The sequence below is a fragment of the Ursus arctos genome, chromosome X (genome assembly GCF_023065955.2).
Source record: "Ursus arctos isolate Adak ecotype North America chromosome X, UrsArc2.0, whole genome shotgun sequence".
NCBI classification, from domain to species: Eukaryota; Metazoa; Chordata; class Mammalia; order Carnivora; family Ursidae; genus Ursus; species Ursus arctos.
This window is the reverse complement of record NC_079873.1, coordinates 96,976,882-96,994,269: the sequence shown is the minus strand read 5'-3', so window position 1 is coordinate 96,994,269 and position 17,388 is coordinate 96,976,882. Positions and strand designations below refer to the sequence as shown.

The following is a 17,388-nucleotide window of genomic DNA, read 5'->3' as shown; positions in this document are numbered from 1 at the left end:
GATCATAATTTCATGCAAGTTCAAAGAGCCAATGCAATAATGCATGTATATAACACGAGGAGTTGAAAGCCGTGAATCATTTTACTAAGGGCCTAACAGTGCTAGTGACTGAAACCTGTCGATGAGCACCTATGCTGGAGAAGCAGCTCCAGAAGTCACTTGTGGATATGCGAGTAAAGCCAGCGCATTTCCAGATGAGAATCTCTCAAATTCCAAGTGAGAGACCCCTTGAGTCCCCATGGTGTGAATTTCACTGATGGACTTCTGCCAAACTGGGCCTTTGTCCAACCTCTCCCTTTAGAACAGGAATCCAAAACCATTACTGGTTGTGGACTATCTCACACAACCCAATTTTCTGGGAGGACTTCTTAACTCCGTTTGTCCCTGGCAGAGAGAAGGGGGTCAGGGCAGACTAAGCATCTGGAGAAGCCAGTTTTGGTTAAAACGTGGCCACAGATACTTCCCCGAGTCATAGTTGATGCACTTGAAAACTCCATTTTAAGATCCATTAAAAACTCAAACTATCAAATTTGGTTGAGCTTTATTACATAGAAACGTGTTTCCTTTAGTTCATCCCACTGGCACCAAGAAAGAAAAGCCTAGATGGAGAAGACAGACAGAAACTGATCTCACTTTAGATCAGAAACTCACATGACGTGTGTTTCTGAAGATGGCGAGTTCATGCCCCTGACTCTAGGCAAAATGTTCACTGACAGTTTAATCTGATGGGTGCCAGCATCTTCTTTTCTCCCCAGTAGCCCTCTCTTGAGCACGACCCATAGAAAAATAACCAGTCTTAGCTTACACTCCATTAGATTGCAACAAATGGGGTCCGTCTATCAGATCTGCAAGCTGACTACTGGTTGCCAGGCCAGGGCACGTGCCACCGTCTCCTAGCACGCCTTCCAGCATCCACTTACCGCCCTTTCCAGCAGTGAGGCTACATAGGACACACCAGCAGAGACAGTCTCTCTCTCTCTCACTCTCTCTCTCACTCTCTCTTTCAAATGTAAAGTATGCTATTGCCTTCGTTTTGTATTTTGAGAAATATTGCTTCAAGGCCAGATGAAATTAAGCTTTATGGTGAATTTAGTGCTTGGAACACACTTTTGCCAGCTGTGACCAATGGGGATTTGCCTCACGTGCCAAGGGCCAAATGCTGTACCGCTCTCTAGAAAGTCAAAAGAGAATGGATTTCAATTGTTCTCCATAAATTTGCCCCCACCCTTCTCCACCAACTTCAACTCCCACCCTCATTGCATGTATTTCAATCATTTCAAATCTTTCATGTCTCTTTTCCATGGCTGTCTTGCCTTTCGGAGAGTGTGGTTCTGTAACCTTCTCTCCAAAAGAAAGGAAACCAAATGATTTGGTCTTAGTGGGGCAGAAAGGGTATAGACACACACCGTTCCGCTCTGCCTCTGCAGCGTGTCTCTCCTCTTGGCAATTGTATACCAGCGTTCTTACCTGCAGGCTTTGCACTCCTGCTGCTCTTTCTGTAGCTCTGGTGTTGAACATTTAGTCATTATTTGTCAATGAGAAACACATTCAAGTTATCAGGATAACACCAAAGGCAAATCATCATGTCTTAATCATAGAAACCATGTTAAGGCCACACAGTCAATTTCCACACACAAAAAAAATTGCTAGAATGGATTAATTAAAACAATTTTTTTCTGGATTACAATTTTTTTCCGGTGGTAGAATTTATTCTTTAACACCATCTGGCAAAAATCAATGGTTTTGGCAGTCACTGGACTGGTTCAGTTCTCAAGGCAAAAAGGTCCCTTGCTTGAAGCAGCCACTTGAGAGAAAGTGAGGGTTTGCTCTTGGGAAGAAGACCTGAGTAAAGTTCAAGTAGCAAATTTAGTCACCACCAGGAAAGAGAACTGTCAGGTTCTTCATACTTCCAGGAGGCAGCATCAGCACAGAGACATGCAAACCAACGAAGAGCATAATATACTCACCCTACTCCTTGATCCCAAACCAGTCTCGATGATTCACAGGAACTTCTTCTAAGACCCAGGAAGTGCCATCGATCTGTAATGATTCTTGCCTACACACATAACAGTGTCAATAAAGAGTCATTGGGATCCATCTTAACCCTGGGCATCCAAAATGTCTACCTTTAGGGATGGCTTCTGCCAATAAAAGGTCCATCTTGTTGCAGGTAAAAGGCAGATAGATGCAGATTCACATCCGTGACCCAAGGCCCAAGAATGTCAAAGAATTCTGGGTGTGGAAGAGAAGTGGTTAAGAGACGGTGGCATAGGAGAGGAGGATTGTAGACATACACGGAAGAAGAAATACACACAAAACTGAGGATCTCATTTATACATATGGGAAACATGGTATCACCTCATTCATCTAAGGACCACCAAACAGGAAGCTGAGGGCATTTGGAAGTGGGCTGTTCTAAAGTATAACTTTTTACTGTCTTTGAATACGAGACTTGCTAAGCAAATGCAGGAGATGGAAAACAGGATTGCTAGTGATAGGAAGGAAGGACGCGTTTGAATTTCTTAAGAGAACAAACTCTTTTTAGGTCCTCTGAAAGCACCCACATGAAAAGAAGCACAACTAATTTTAATTGCAAGCCACTTTTTGAATTTAGGAAAACAGGTTCCCTTAATGTTTTCCTAGCATCACAGTGGTTATTCTAGTCCCTATATAGTTTTGAAGACAACAAAACTGCATTTCTCTATCGAGATTCCATAAATCGTAAAGATCACTCAACCATTTATTTACTTAATCAAAGTTTAACTGCATATCTCCCATCGTCATCCCTTACTTCCCGCTATGCCTTGCAAGGTAAGGCACTGGTCGTACAACTCTCCTTCCAGTCAAGGGGTTCAGGATGGGTCCACTGAAACATTCTGTTCCAGTGTTCCCCCAGAGCACACATAGCGTGCTGATTTTCAGCTTGAAAAATATGGACCCTGGATGTCTAAATCCCTGGATAGAACTAAAGCCGAGACAATTGTAGGGAGAGGTGGGGGATGGTTTATAAAGCCTTGTCCCCCCAGACACACAAAGCTTGTTTCATAGAGCAGACCCCCTCTAGGAAGGTACAGCTACCCAGGAAAGCTAAGCTCTGTCCTTTCCCCAAGATTAAGGGAGTGAAGCAGGGTGAGCGAGGGCAGGTCAGAAGAATTTGAAAGTTTGAGGTGACATGCAGCTGTGGAGGGAGGCTGATGTGCTTATGTGGTAATTCAGCAGCTAAATCCCCGTTCTGCTGTGATTTATAGAGACAGACTCGCACTGGCTGTGCCACAAACCCCCGGTGATCGGGGTTTATAGCTGAAACAACCTACTGGCTCTTAATTACTGCATTTACGCACACATCGTAATAACGCACTAACACAAAAGGGTGATTTGCAGGTTAAAAATTCCCAAACCACAGCTCTAATTTTCACGATCCTTGCCTGTACATTTACAGTCATCAAGGAAGGATCAGGTCTGATTTGTTTGGGTCCTATTAGCCCAGGTTCAGGAAATGGCTAAAACTGAGCAGTATTTCAGTTCTAGCCCGTAGGCCTGGTTCAGGGGCCACATTAGTGGCTGACCTTGTCTTAATTCCTTGCATTCTGAAAATGAGATAAAATCAGTGACATGAAGGAATATAAATATCTGTTGCATTAGTTTAAGCACGCACACATGTAAAACAGCCTGAAAAATTGCTGGTTCCTTCCGCAGAAGGGTAACTTTTTGAGAACAGGCTGAAACTGCACGATGTCTCATGCCAGGGTGGAAAAGTCAACAATTTAACATAATTGCCCACTTATCATTATTTTAAGGTTGCAGGAGAGAAACAGAGAGATAAGTATTGTAGGTTTTTCTCCCTCTCCTGGTTTCAGAGATAATAGGTGTGGAAGTGTTTTTGAAAAAGTAAAAGCACTCATAAATGTCAAGCTTTGTGATTATTGTCATTTTTAGTAATCAGCACTAAGGGCTGAAATGGCTTAAATATGCCATTTGCCTGGTAACCAAGGTAGTTGAGAACGAACCCAGTTTTTATGGAAATCTCTCACATGCAATCAGATTCGCATTGCTCATCGGCTGGGTCTGCAATATTATCCCAAGAGGTGACCCTGAAAGTCAGCAGAGATCTGCGACAGCATTAGCTGTGTGACCTTTTCAAAGTCACCACCATCTCTGGGTCTCACTCTCCGTGCAATGATGGTATATTCAGCAGTCAATTGTCATGATAACTGGGGACGGGCTACAGAGAAGAAATGTAATTCTCAAGCCACTTTACTAACACAGTCAAACCTCGCTGGTTTGGGACTAACATAGGGGAAGGACCGTCTGAATGAGAAAGTCCTGAATTACAAAACAGGTTTGAGGAATGACAGCTTTATTACTTTAGGTCTGTTTTGTAATTCAAACTCCCTATAATACTTTGCCATAGTGGAGGTCCTTGTGAGAACTACTTTAGCAGAGAGATTTGTAATGAATATGATTATATCTAACGAATGCTTGCAACGTTTGAGAAAAAATTTGTTCTCTTAAGGAAAAAATTCAACTGACAATCTAAACTCTTCATTTGCTTAACAAACCTCTCTCGCTCGGCCCCTTTCCTGATGCTCTATGGGTAGACCGTCGACTGGGCCCTGGCGGGTTTGTCACAGATTGTAAATCTGAGGGCTCCAGATTAATGGGGCTTCGCTGCCTTTTCTACCTTCTTCTCCACTGATTTGCTTTTGGCGTCACCACCAAATAGTGGTAAAGCAGATTCAAGTTCATCTCTTGCCCCTTCTCTTGCTCACTCTCAGAAAACAGCAGGTAGAAGGAGGGAGAGCACACAGGCAAGCTCCTTGGTAATCCGGAAATGGAAAAACCATCGTTGGCGAGGTGGCACTCATCCTACTATTATCCACAGCTGAGAAAGGGGGTGACTTATTTCAAAAGGCTGGCTGGAGGAATGGCCAAAACAAGTGATTTGAGAGATGCCTGGCAGGTAGCACTAGTGTCAAAGAAGCTGGAAACATTTAGGCTCTACTGAACTGTTTTTCCTACTTGCATATCGAAAATCAGATAATCTGGAAAGCGTGGGCTGGCAATAAGGTTACTTGATAACTTTGCAGCAGTATCAGCTGAGGAAAAACAGAAAAGCTTGATTGCTGGCTGTAATTAGCAAAGAGCTGGTCTAAAGTTCAGGATACCAAAACATCTGGGTGAAAAGTAAACATTCGGCCCACTACATGCGGATTGGTTTTTGGTTTATGTAACAGCAAACATCTGGTTATTTGAAAACTTCTGGGCACTTGGCATCATGTGGATGTTTTGGAATCATCTTGACACAGTCCATGGCTCCTTTGTAACCATGCTGAGTGTGAATGATGAAGTCATGAGAGCAGTGTATCCAATCCAGCTCAATTTTCATTCTGCAACTCACTTGAATGAGAAAATTAGGTTCTCCGTGGCCTGCTAAGAACATGAGAAAAAGACCAGGAAGAAGGTGCCAAATGCTCTAGGCATCAGGTTAGCCACTGCAAAACTCAACTGAGCCGAAAGCTTGGCTAAGCTGTCAATGTCATCAGTTCACACTGGTGGGAAAGGAAGTTACTGCTTTCTGACACATAGTAAAACCTTGATTAATTGGAATCCATAAGGGATGAATGGAATTTTCAATAAGAGTACTCATTTTGTTTCATTCTTGGCTAACAACATGTTTTGTTTTGTTTTGTTTTCTCAAAATGCTTGTATCCACTTTCTCGCCTCCGGGAAGCAGCCTCTAATGTTTGAGGGTCAATCCAGATGGAGAGAAGATATGGGAGACAAAGCTGAATGTGACCTAACCACAGGTCATCTCTTGGCAAGTGATTTAAAAAAAATAAATTCCTTGCAGAATTCTTCTTTTTTGGTACTATTGCTGCTTTCTCATCAATGTGGAGTACTGAGGAGGGGCAATTCGGTTAGTTGGGGTACTGGTTAGGTGAGTTCTGGTTAATCAAGGTTTTACAATAAAAGACCTCGCCAATGCCTGGTAAGATTATGTGCTGAAGAAAGTTGTATTTGAATTTATCTCTTTGAAAGTGCTCTGTATCAGTGTTTCCAAACCCATATTATACTGCAGACTGGCCAACTAACTTTTCCATCAGGATCCTGAGGAATGGAGAGAGAAAGAGAAGAGCAGAGGTGTAACCATTGTCTCTGAAGGAGAAAAGGGTTGGCTTGCCTGTCTCTTGGCCTGTGTATGGGAAACACTGTTCTTCACCTTAAGATGCCCATGGTATCTTGGTTGTACAAGAGTTGATCTTAACACGCTTCAATATAATTCGCATGCCCTTTGGGTCATGGAGGATTCTGTTTTCAGGTCCTCTCTTGTACTTACCCAACATGTCCTTCCATTACTTGGTATCATGGCTTCTGAGCTTGCCCCTATTTCTTATTGCTTGGATGAAGGCTATTCGTTTTGTTCTTTCTAGCCCCGAAGAGCATTGTGGAGCCAAAGGAATGCCAAGTAAGATGGATTTTCTCGTGAAGGCAGCCTGGATAACAATTAGACCTACCTGAACCAAGAACATGGCTAAGGAGAAGCCAAATCAGGGATTTATACACATGGAGTATCACAGTTAGGCGACGCGCTTGTTTAAATATACAAAATGTCTTTGCCAAGTCTGTATATGAGGTGGCCTATTGAAGAAAGACCCCATTTAACTTGAAACCGAGCTTGATCTTTGGCTTTCAAGTTAAGTGGGGCCAGCTTAAACAGGCCATCACATAGCAAGAACACCATCTCATCACTCACACACGTAACTGAAGATGCCAACTGTAATCAACCAACCAACCAACCTCTGTGAGCAACCGTCATGCCTTAGGGGAAAAAAACCCGCTGTAACCTGACTTTTCAGTAGATAGATTTGATTTCTCACACCACTCGTGTGAGGCAGGCGGGGACAGTCCTAAGGCAAGCCTGGGGCTCTTGAAAGCCTAGGCCATTGAAACCCACACCGTGGCCTTCATAAGGCAACCAGTCTGGCGTGTGAGGGGAAGGAAGGGGTGTGGAGGGGGAGCCTCTGTCTGGGAGTTTAAGAAGGGACCCAAGTTAGATCAAAAATGCGGGCAGTGCCCTGGAGTCTTTCTGGTTCCCAAAGCTGCCAGGCAGGGGAATAACCTGGTCATTCCACCTTATGTGTGAGTCTTGTGCTCTCTCCTCAATAATAAGATAACAGTCTTGCCGATTACTCGTCACTAAGGGTACCCGGTTGTGGTGACATTGAGGCTGACCTTGGAGTCACCGCCCCCGCTGCCGCACTCTCCTTTGTCGTACCACCATTTGTTTTTCAATTTGTCCAAGAGGCCTTGCTCATTCAGTTTTAATACTGCCAGGTTAACAGCATTTCTTGAAACGATAAAACATAACTTGTAAGAAAATGCACAAATGCTTAGGAAATCGTTAACGTATAAAAAGGAGCACAAGAGGACAAATTGGCTAAATTTCACAGAACGTGGAGCTATAAAAATGTCTGTACAGCAAATACAGGGTTAAATATTGGAAGGTGGCATGGAGGATAACATTTGCTCAAAACTGAAGTGTGCGGGATGGGGAAATTGTCTTTGAGAAAAAAAGTAACAAGAACACCACATCCATGCAATTAACATTCATCACATATGGCACCATAACTTGGCTTTTACCATTTAAATTGAAAAAGCCGTTGAACTGTAAAATTAAAACAGCAACAAACAGTCAGAGAGGACAACACAGAGAGAGAACATTAAAAAAAAAATGGATGCATTAAATCGGTGAAACCATAATTTACCGTCTTATTTAACTCCATGGAATAGTGTAGGTTTTAAACTTTAAAAAGTTACCTCAAAATCCACAAGAAAGAAAATGACAACAAAATGCATCAGGGTAGGTGGAATACTATAACAACACGGATATTGTTATATTATTCCACCCACCTTAATGCTGAGCCTTTAGGGGTTGCCACACCATAGCCTTTGGAATCCAGATTTCCACCAACTTTCATGGTGTCACACGGTTTTCTCTGCTCAATGTACTCATTCATGGTTGACTCCAGCAGGAAGGCGAACTTTCCCTTGGACTTCCGCACTCGGGCCACTCCGTCTGCTGTTGTTTTGGTAAACACAGATGGCTCTGCTGATTTCATGTAAGACCACATTTTCTCGTAGACAGCAATTTTGGACCTCTGCAACAGAGAGGAGAGCTCTTAGAGCTGCCAGATATTAACACCGGAAGCGGCATTGGCGCTGTGGTTCTCTGAACGTGCTTGGTTACCGCCCACAGGAAGACAAGCGGGCCACGCTGTGACCCAGTCGCGACGTGCATACATATGTAAGCGTGGTTCCAAAATCGGTTTCTCAAAACCACACTTGGCTTTGCGATGTGTGATGCTCTCTGAGATTTGCCACCCTGTTCTAATTCACTGCAACACACACACACACAGACACACACACACACACACACACCCCAGTCAGGACCCACTGAATTGATTTCATGGCTGCGCTAATGGGTTTGCAATCAACTTGAAAAACACTTTCTTGGTTCAATCTTCCTCTCCATTCAGAAATCTCCCCTACGATATCCTGCTCTGTCATTACCCTTTACCAACCCGAAAAAAACCTCCATTGGAGGGAAGCCTACAACCATTTTAGCGAGCCCACTCCGCAAAGGGCATCAAATATTGTAAGAAAGTACTTTCTTATTCTGAGCTGAAATTTGTTTCTCGGTAGCTAGCAACCCTCAGCACTATCTGCTAGAGCTATGCAAAGCAATCCTGTCCCTGCTTCTGTATGACGGCCCTCCAAATGTTGCAAGGCTGTTCTCATACCCCTTCTTCATCTCTTCATCGGGTCAAACTCCACTGATGTCTAAAAGTATTTCCAGAACGCTCACAATTTTGGTCGATCTCCCATAGGATTCTATGTCTCTCTTCAATTAGATCGCCTAGAGATAGACATGGTACCCCAGATATCCGACAAAGACAGAATGGAAAGACACACGGTTTGCTTCTTGTCATTGGAGCATTATTTTCCAGCACAACACTGCCCGAGTTTGCATTAATGTATTTAGCCTGTCATCCATCCTCTCAACAAATATTTCCTGAGCACTTGCTACATCTAAAGCTCTCTACTGGGGGTGCGAAGAATGTAATGGAGAGTGAATAGGGTCCCTCTCTCTACTAGGTTGGAGGCCAAACCCAAACTGTTAGTTCTTTTTGCCAAGCCAAGTTTCCCTCATCTTTACCGTTTCGGATTTTGAATTTAACGCCATTAAATTTCATCTCAGTTCAGGTGGTCCTTAGAACATGTACTAAATGCTTATAGCTCTATGTTAGGCATTCTGGAGCCTGTAAAGGGAGTGTGATCTCAATGACCCCAGGACTTCCAATTGAGTTGGGAGTTAGGTCCTTAGGAATGAAAACCCTACAGAAAAACTCTAAAGCACTATTTGACCAGAGGTGAGGTAGCATGGTAGAAACTAGAAACCTATCCCATGATGTTAAGTGTCCTTTTATGGGCTTTCCTGGCCCAGACCTCAGCTTTTTTGATTGTTAATTTAGTTGCTCTTCTCTGGATTTTGGCCAGCTACATTCTTGAGGCCTGCTTAAATAATTCCAGAGGGCCGGAGCTCCCAGAGCTATCGCCATGGAAGGTGTTTATGGCAATGAGACCCCCCCCACTGAGGCCCTCACTGAGCCACTGATACTGTTCACTGAAATTGGAAATATGGTTTCCACATTTGGTTTGCAAAAAAAAAAAAACAAAACAGAAAAAAAAAAAAAGCCAATATGGCTGAAGCCGAATGAGCAAAAGGGAGAATGGTAGGAAAGGAATTTAGAAGGATAATCAGAGGTCAGATCTTGTAGGGCCCTGTAGGTCATGGTAAAAAGTTTGGATTTATTCTGATTGGAAAATATTGAAGGATTTTGAGAAGGGGTATGATAAGATCCAATTTAAAGTTTTAAAACATTACTCCAGCTGCTGTATGGAGAATCCACTCTAAGGTGGGCCAGAATGGAAGCAAGAGGACTGGTTAGGGGGCTATTCTAGTAGTCCAGGGGAGAGATGGTGGTGGCTTCAACTAGGTTGGGAGCAATGGAGGTAGAAAGAAGAGGTTGAATTCAAGGGACATTTTGGGGAGACAGCACACAAGCTTTGCCAATGGACATCTCCACCTGATGGTCCTATAGACACTTTGAGATTAAATATTTCCAAACCAAACTTACTATCTTTCTTATAAAGCCTGGTTCTCCTAAATTCTATCAGTAAACCACCTAACATTCAAGCTAGAAAGTTTGGTTTGGGCTCCTTCCTCAGCCTCTCATGATGCCATGTTTATTGTGAGATAGAAATGTAGGATCTGTCCTTTTGTCTTCTTTCCATCCTCATTACCATTGCCCTGGAGCAGACTCCCATCATTTTTTGGTCTGGACTACATTGCTTCCTAATTGTTCTCCCGGCTTCATCTCTCTCTTCAATTTATCCCCCAGCGATCCTTCCAAAATGTAAATCTGATCATTCTTTAGAATCTCCCGATAGTTCCCTGAAACCCACGGGACAAAATGCAGACTCTCATGTATGATATTCAAGAGGCTTCATGACCTTGAGCTACACTCTCCGATGATCTAGTCACGTCGGGCTCCTCACTGTTCACTGAAACAGGCCACACAACTTCATGTTTTGTGCCTTTGGTTATGCTTTTGCTTCTGCCTGAATTATCCCTATTCATCTTACAAGGTCCAAAGCAAATATCATGTCTTCTATGAAGTTTATCCTGACTCTCTCCTGGTCCCACAGAAGTGCTTTCTTGGGTGTTCCGAAAGCACTTTTGCTCATACCTTTGTTACAGAGCTTACTGGAACGCATTTTGGCGAGTTGGCTATGTGACTGTCTTACTCACATTACTGGGTGTTCTTGAGGACAAAGTCCGTGCCTGATTCGGTTTGGCAGCCCTCTTGGCAGCCAGCACAATGCACATAGTAGGCATTCAACATATATTTGCTTAATAACTGAAGCTTAGCTTGATCAGAGTGACATCTAGATTGTTGGTCAAAGGTATCGGAAGGTTGGTGAAAAATGGCTACCAGCGCTAGTTTTAGAGCCCTGTCGAATTCTAGAGCTGAAGTGACTCTCGAGATCATTGGGTTCAATTTCCACCGGAACCAGTCAGGATATATGCTTTGTAATCCATTTTGCTTTGTTTTTGCTTTTGCCACTTGGTCTGCCTTTGTTGTCCACACCAGTAACTCTCCCCTAATAATCAGGTCTTCTAAGATTGAAACCTCACCCATCGACATTTATGCTCATTCCATGTCACATTAGTCTCATCTGACACATAAAACAATTTCTAAACATCACAATGAAATGCATTCTCAATGACTGAATCTTATCTTGGTAGGAATTTCCTAGTCAGTGGCTCAAAGAATTTTTTTCCAGAGAATTTTTAAAAATAGTAAATAATTCATATGCATTGAGAGATATAATAAACAATGTAAGAACACCTTGTACCTGCCACAAAACTCAACAAAACATTATGAGGTCAATTGAATTCTGACTATACCCGCCTCCCTAACTGCATACCCTTCCTCCAGACCGAAAGTGACCATTACACTGAATTTGGGCTTTATCATTCCCTTGCATCTCTTTATATTTTTATGAGAATAAACACATCTCCTTTGTGATAGCTGCAGAACATTTCAGTCTATGGCTGTACCATCCTTTATCTACCCAATCTCCTACTGAAGGACTTTTAGGTCAATTCCAATTTTTTCTTTTTTTTTTTTTTGGTCTTAGAGATAACACCTAGTAGGAGCATATCTCTGTGCACTTGCAAAGAGGTATTTTGTGTTCATCTCGCCTGATCAAACCTGAGCGAAAGGGGGAGGGGGGTGTAGACCAATTTGTCTCTTAGGCTATTTGCAAATAGGCTGTGGCTTCCAAAGATAAATTTATAAGGCAAGGGCAAAGGGGTCTGTGAATTCTGATCCGAACGCACTATAATTTGGATTCATTTACTTCATCATTTACTTGAGCCCTTTGATTGCTGATACGGGTTAAAAGGTTTATTTCCTTTAGGTAATGATGCATTTCTAGGAGAATAAATGGCAGTGCTTGAAGTGGGCACTTTGAATGCGTGTGGTGTATACACAGCAGATATGAACGGACGCAGTAAATGAAAAGTTAGTTAGTGGCAGAAATGACTGGGTCCTGGTTGATGACTGAATTCTGAACTAGGTTAAGAAGGGGAAAAAGCAATGGCTCGTAAGTGAGAAAAATTAAGCTGAAACTGTTTGTCTTCCTAACTAGTATTTAAGTGACAGTCTAACATTTAGACCAAAAAGAAGAAAAAAAAAATCACTAGCTTTTTTTTTTTCTGTAGTCTGTCTTATTTTGGCTGAAAGACTGAAGGCAATAAAAGGAATGGAATCTTAGCTCAATCATCTGGGAGAAATTTAAAAAATTATGGGCAGGATGTATAATAGCAAGTTCATTTTTCTCAGACCCACCACGATTCATTTGTTTCGTCCCACAGGATACCATGTTGTACCTAAGAAGGAATGAACAATGGGTATGCAGAGAGGCCACATGAAATTCTCTTAGCACTACTAGGTAATTAGCATATGAGGTCCAAAAGGAGAGATCCATGAATGGAGGAGGAACGGATTAATTCAGAACAGCAGATAAAGCAGAGCTCTAGCATTCATGGATTCAACAGTCACTGTTCCAACTATTTGTAATAAATCATGAAGGTCAACCGTATGGAGGAATTTGCCTCTTTGTGGAGTGGAAATTTGAATCTTGGGCTCAGTGAGGCTGATGCATGGAAACAAGCGATCAGTGAGCACACCTAGCCCGCCACTCAGACTTTGCATGTCTTTGCAGGGCAGGCTGCTCCTCATCACCGTGCAGGAGTATTCCTCTGGAGACCCAGGTAGTACAAGGTAACTGTATAGCGTGCTGGCTGAGAGCGTGGAGTCACATTGCTTGGGTTTGAATCCCACTTGCTGGCTGCAGAAGTTATCTAAGCCCCTGTGTGTCTCAATTTCCTCATCCATCAAATGGGATAATTTTGTTTAAAAAAGCTCCTACTTCAAGGGATTCTTGGGAGAAATTGCGTGAGTTAATACATGCATCTCACTTAGAACAGTGCCTGGCACACACGCCATGCTGAAAACATGACATGCTTTTATAGTACAGAAAGCGTAATTTGTTTTAATGGCAGAATTCAATAGCATTATCAATTACTTTAGTCCCGTAGTCACAGAATCATTACTTCATTTCATGGAGGGAATGATATGTTCAAGTGTTACTCATGTATTTGGGTCTTTAGATATATTCCTGGTGAATGCCCATGGTCTGCCATCAACAAAAGTCATCACCAGTTGATTTGGATTTAGAAAATTTGTTGGAAGAAAAATGGGTAGGATGGCAAATTTTCCTGTAAAATTTATGTTTGGTAGTTTAGCTGAGGTTCATACATTAAAATGCCCATTAACCAGAACACTGCTGCTGGGGAGACCTGCTGAATGAAGCTTTCTGCCTCCTTAGGAGTTAAATTAGAATATCCACTTGGAGGGGGGCACCTGGGTGGCTCAGTCGTTAAGCGTCTGTCTTCAGCTCAGGTCATGATCCCAGCGTCCTGGGATTGAGCCCCGCATCTGGCTCCCTGCTCAGTGGGAAGCCTGCTTCTCCCTCTCCCACTCCCCCTGCTTGTGTTCCCTCTCTTGCTGTGTCTCTCTCTGTAAAATAAATGAATAAAATCTTTTAAAAAATCCACTTGGTCAACAGAACATCCAATTGGAACCAGTAGAGTAACAGGCTTTAAGAAATAGAAGAGACCTTAAAAACCATTTGGTCCCACCTCTCACCCAATGCAGCAATGGCTTCTCTGCTCAAATGTCTGCGGTGGTGAGGCACTCCTGAGCTCAGAAGAGGCTCATAGTTTACAACAGTTCAAGTTGAGGGAAAATTCTTTTTGTTGGGCTGACATCCTTCATGAGAGTCTCTCTCTCCTCCAGTCCCAAGCTTTCTGCTTGAATTGGGCAGTCTCTCCTTTCTGCTTCCATGTCTCCATTGTAGGTAGCACAGGTTATGTTGCTTTGTAATGGTCATCTCCCGTGCAATCTGAGCTCCTTGGGGCTAGGAATTATGTCTCTCTCTCTCTCTCTCTCTCTCTCTCTCTCTCTCTCTTTTGTCTCTGCATTCCCAGTGACTAGCATAATGTCTGGCATGTAGGAAACTCTCGCTATGTATCCATGGAATGAACGAATATTACAATTGCATTTCTACCTACTGGTCCTAACTCTGCACTCGGTAGCAATACAGAATAAATCTGCTCTTTTCCACATAGTGTGCAGCCTGAAGATGACCACCACAGGTCTCCTGTTAATCATCTCTTTCGCAGGCTAAACTTTGTAAGGGCCTTTGTTTATTACCCTTATGACACGAATTCCAGTCGTCCCCCTCCCCTTTCTGGGATCCCCCATCTTCTAGATATTTTAATTGTTCAGAGGCCCTTCTAAAATGTGGCCCCAAGAATTGATGGTAATATGCTCGATACAGTAGCACTAGCACAAATGACAGTGACACAGTCCTTCTCCCGATCTGGACATGAGCACAATTTTTCATTTTGACAGGATTCAACAGGCACTTTTCCATATGTTGATAGTCGAGAATTAACTGCATTAACAAAACAGACCAATACATTGGAAGCATGATTGTCACAGAGGCATGCATAATCTGCTAATTCACTTATGGTATTAATTTGCTGTCAGCGTGCAGACAAAGTATTATATAATTTGCCAAGAGAGTATTGCTGTTTGTGATATCTCTATGCCCCAAGCACGTACTGTGTGTTCTGAGTAACTCATCTGAGAGAATGGGATGAAGAAAAGGTCAGGGGAAATGGTGTTAGGTACCTTGTTTTTAAAGATTTTATTTTTAAGTAATCTCTACACCCAATGTGGGGCTCGAACTCACAACCTGAGATCAAGAGTCGCACACTCCACCGGCCAAGCCAGCCAGGCGCCCTGGTTTCAGGTACTTCGTACCCCAGCATTCCTCAAAGCGGAATGGGTTAGCTTCATGCATTTATTTTTTGGCCACGTTTGCCATCCTGACTATATGGTCCATTTCCACCACTGGATGCATAAGACTAGCTTTGTACATGTCACAGAGAGGCGGTTCTCAGTCTCTCCCTCTCTCCCCCAATTTCACTGTCTTCTTTACTCAGAGATCCATTCTGTCCCCCTTCTCTGGTATCAGTAGTCTTGGTCCTCATGGAGGTGTTCACTGATACTACTTGGGGTGCCTGGGTAGCTCCATCGGTGAAACATCTGACTCTTGATTTTGGCTCAGGTTGTGATCTCAGGGTTGTGGGATTGAGTCTCACGTTGAGCTCTGTACTCAGTGTGGAGTCAGCTTGGGATTCTTCCTTTCCCTCTGCCCCTCCCCCACTCAAATGCTCTCTCAAATTATTTAAAATGAACTCTTTAAACAAACAAACAAACAAACAAACACCCCCAAGGGTTTCAGCTACCCTTGAGCAAGGGATCACTTTTATTTGAATAGGGGATTGTTGTCCCAAAAAGGGGAGTGAATTTCTTGGCGTTGTAAAAGGTGCTGTTCAGGGAGTGGAGAAAGCCAGCCCTGCAAACAGGCTACTAACAAAGGGGAAATGGCATGTTCCAAACAAAAATCCCTTACCCTCACTCAGCTTTGCCTCCTCTACTTTTATTGTAGATTATTTATTGCTTAACAGTTTGGTCAATTTCTTCTGTAGATCATACCTTTAGTTATGAGAACATCATTAAAAACTATAATCTGCTTTTCCTTCCAAATTATTTAGCCTCTCCTCTGAAATTTTTACTTTTTTAAAAGATTTATTTGAGAGAGAGCGAGAGTAGGGGGAGAGGCAGAGGAGAGGGAGAGAGAATCTCAAGCAGACTCTGTGTTGAGCATGGAGCCCAATGCGGGGCTCGATCCCACAACCCTGAGATCGTCATGACCTGAGCCGAAACCCAGAGTCAGATGCTTAACCCAGGCGCCCAAAATTTCTACTTTTAATAAAGGTTGGGGGTGGGGGCACTGCTAGCTGGTACAAATTCAAAAAGGTGGCTTTGGCCAGCTGTCTGCCTGAACTGAGCACTGCATTCAAGAGCAAATGTTGCGTCATTGTGTTTCTCAAATGCGGGAATATGGACAGGTGATCCTTGCCATGCAAGGCACTGGAAGAAAGGATGCTGGTGACGCGACTGCTCTGGAGAGCTCCTGACCTCCTCTTTCCTCCCTCTCTTCTCTGCCTTTCCTGATGGTTGCTGGCATGGGAAGAGGACAGGTGCTTTTGTGTCCTAGTGGGAAGACTCAGGGGAGAGCAAGGCCTGAATGGAGGTGGCCCATTTTCAATGCTTTAATGTGGTTCTAAGTCTCAGGTCTACAGAAGTTCTTTGCATGGTGACTCTGACAGTGGAAGTTGCAAGCACTTGGGTTAGGCCTTCGAAGGGGAGATTTTTGGGGCAAGAGTGTTGCCCGTCACATAACCTTTCAAGTCCTTCCCTTTCTTATTCAGAGACACCTTATTTTCATCATGACCAGAAGCAGGAGATAGTTGAATTTCGTGAAACTTTCTATTCACGTAGGGCTTGGAGGTTGCCAAGGGGAGTTGATACACGCCGTCCCATGGAACTTCCACGGGCAGCTTCGTGTGGCAGAAGCAGCCGGAATTGTATGTTCATTGCTTTATCCCTGGCATCTAGAACAGTGTCTGGCACGCAGAGGTGCTCAGTAAATGTCTGTGGAATGGAAGGATGAATCCCCATTTTACAGACGAGGGAATCAAGAGTGAGAGAGGGTAAACTAAGGGCCAAGGCCAAGTGGTGTCACAGTGGGCGTCCATCAGTCCAGCCCAGAGTCACCACAAACAAGCAAGTCTGGGTAACTCGGTGCTTGCTACGCAGAGCCTCCAGATGAGTGCCAACCAGAAGGCCACCCTGCCCGGCTTCCGATACAGAAACTCATGGCTACAGATTGTTTTCTCACGACAAGCCCAGCCTCGTCGCCTCTGACACTGACAATATCCTTTTTGGTGAAAGAAAGCAACTCACCTTCAAAAACACTTTTAATTTCTTGTTTAAGCCTTTTTTTTTTTTTTAAATCGGGATAAACTGTCAATTAACCCCAATCACTTGCCACTAAGGCCCTGGAACCAGTGAATGTTCCTGTCACTCACTGTAACCCTGCTATGGGCCCCTAGTGTTCACACCTCAGCACGTGACGGGATCTGAGCAGTGTGGAGCAGAAAAGGAAGAGCGGCACATCTGGCTTGCCAAATGCATCTGACACGTGGTTTTCTTCCACATCTGCTTTGGAGAAGCCAGCCGCTCTGATGAGGTGCATTTGGAAAAAGGAATCATGGAA

At 43.4% G+C, this 17,388-nt stretch overlaps 1 protein-coding gene across 1 annotated transcript in view; it reads right to left on the bottom strand.

The window, feature by feature from the left end:
* Positions 1 to 17,388, bottom strand: part of GRIA3 (glutamate ionotropic receptor AMPA type subunit 3) — a 273,921-nt gene that overhangs the window by 16,366 nt on the left and 240,167 nt on the right. Inside the window, exon 13 of the mRNA XM_048213511.2 lies at positions 7,912 to 8,159. Coding sequence (XP_048069468.1) covers positions 7,912 to 8,159 — 248 coding nt within the window. The remainder of the gene's footprint in view (positions 1 to 7,911; positions 8,160 to 17,388) is intronic.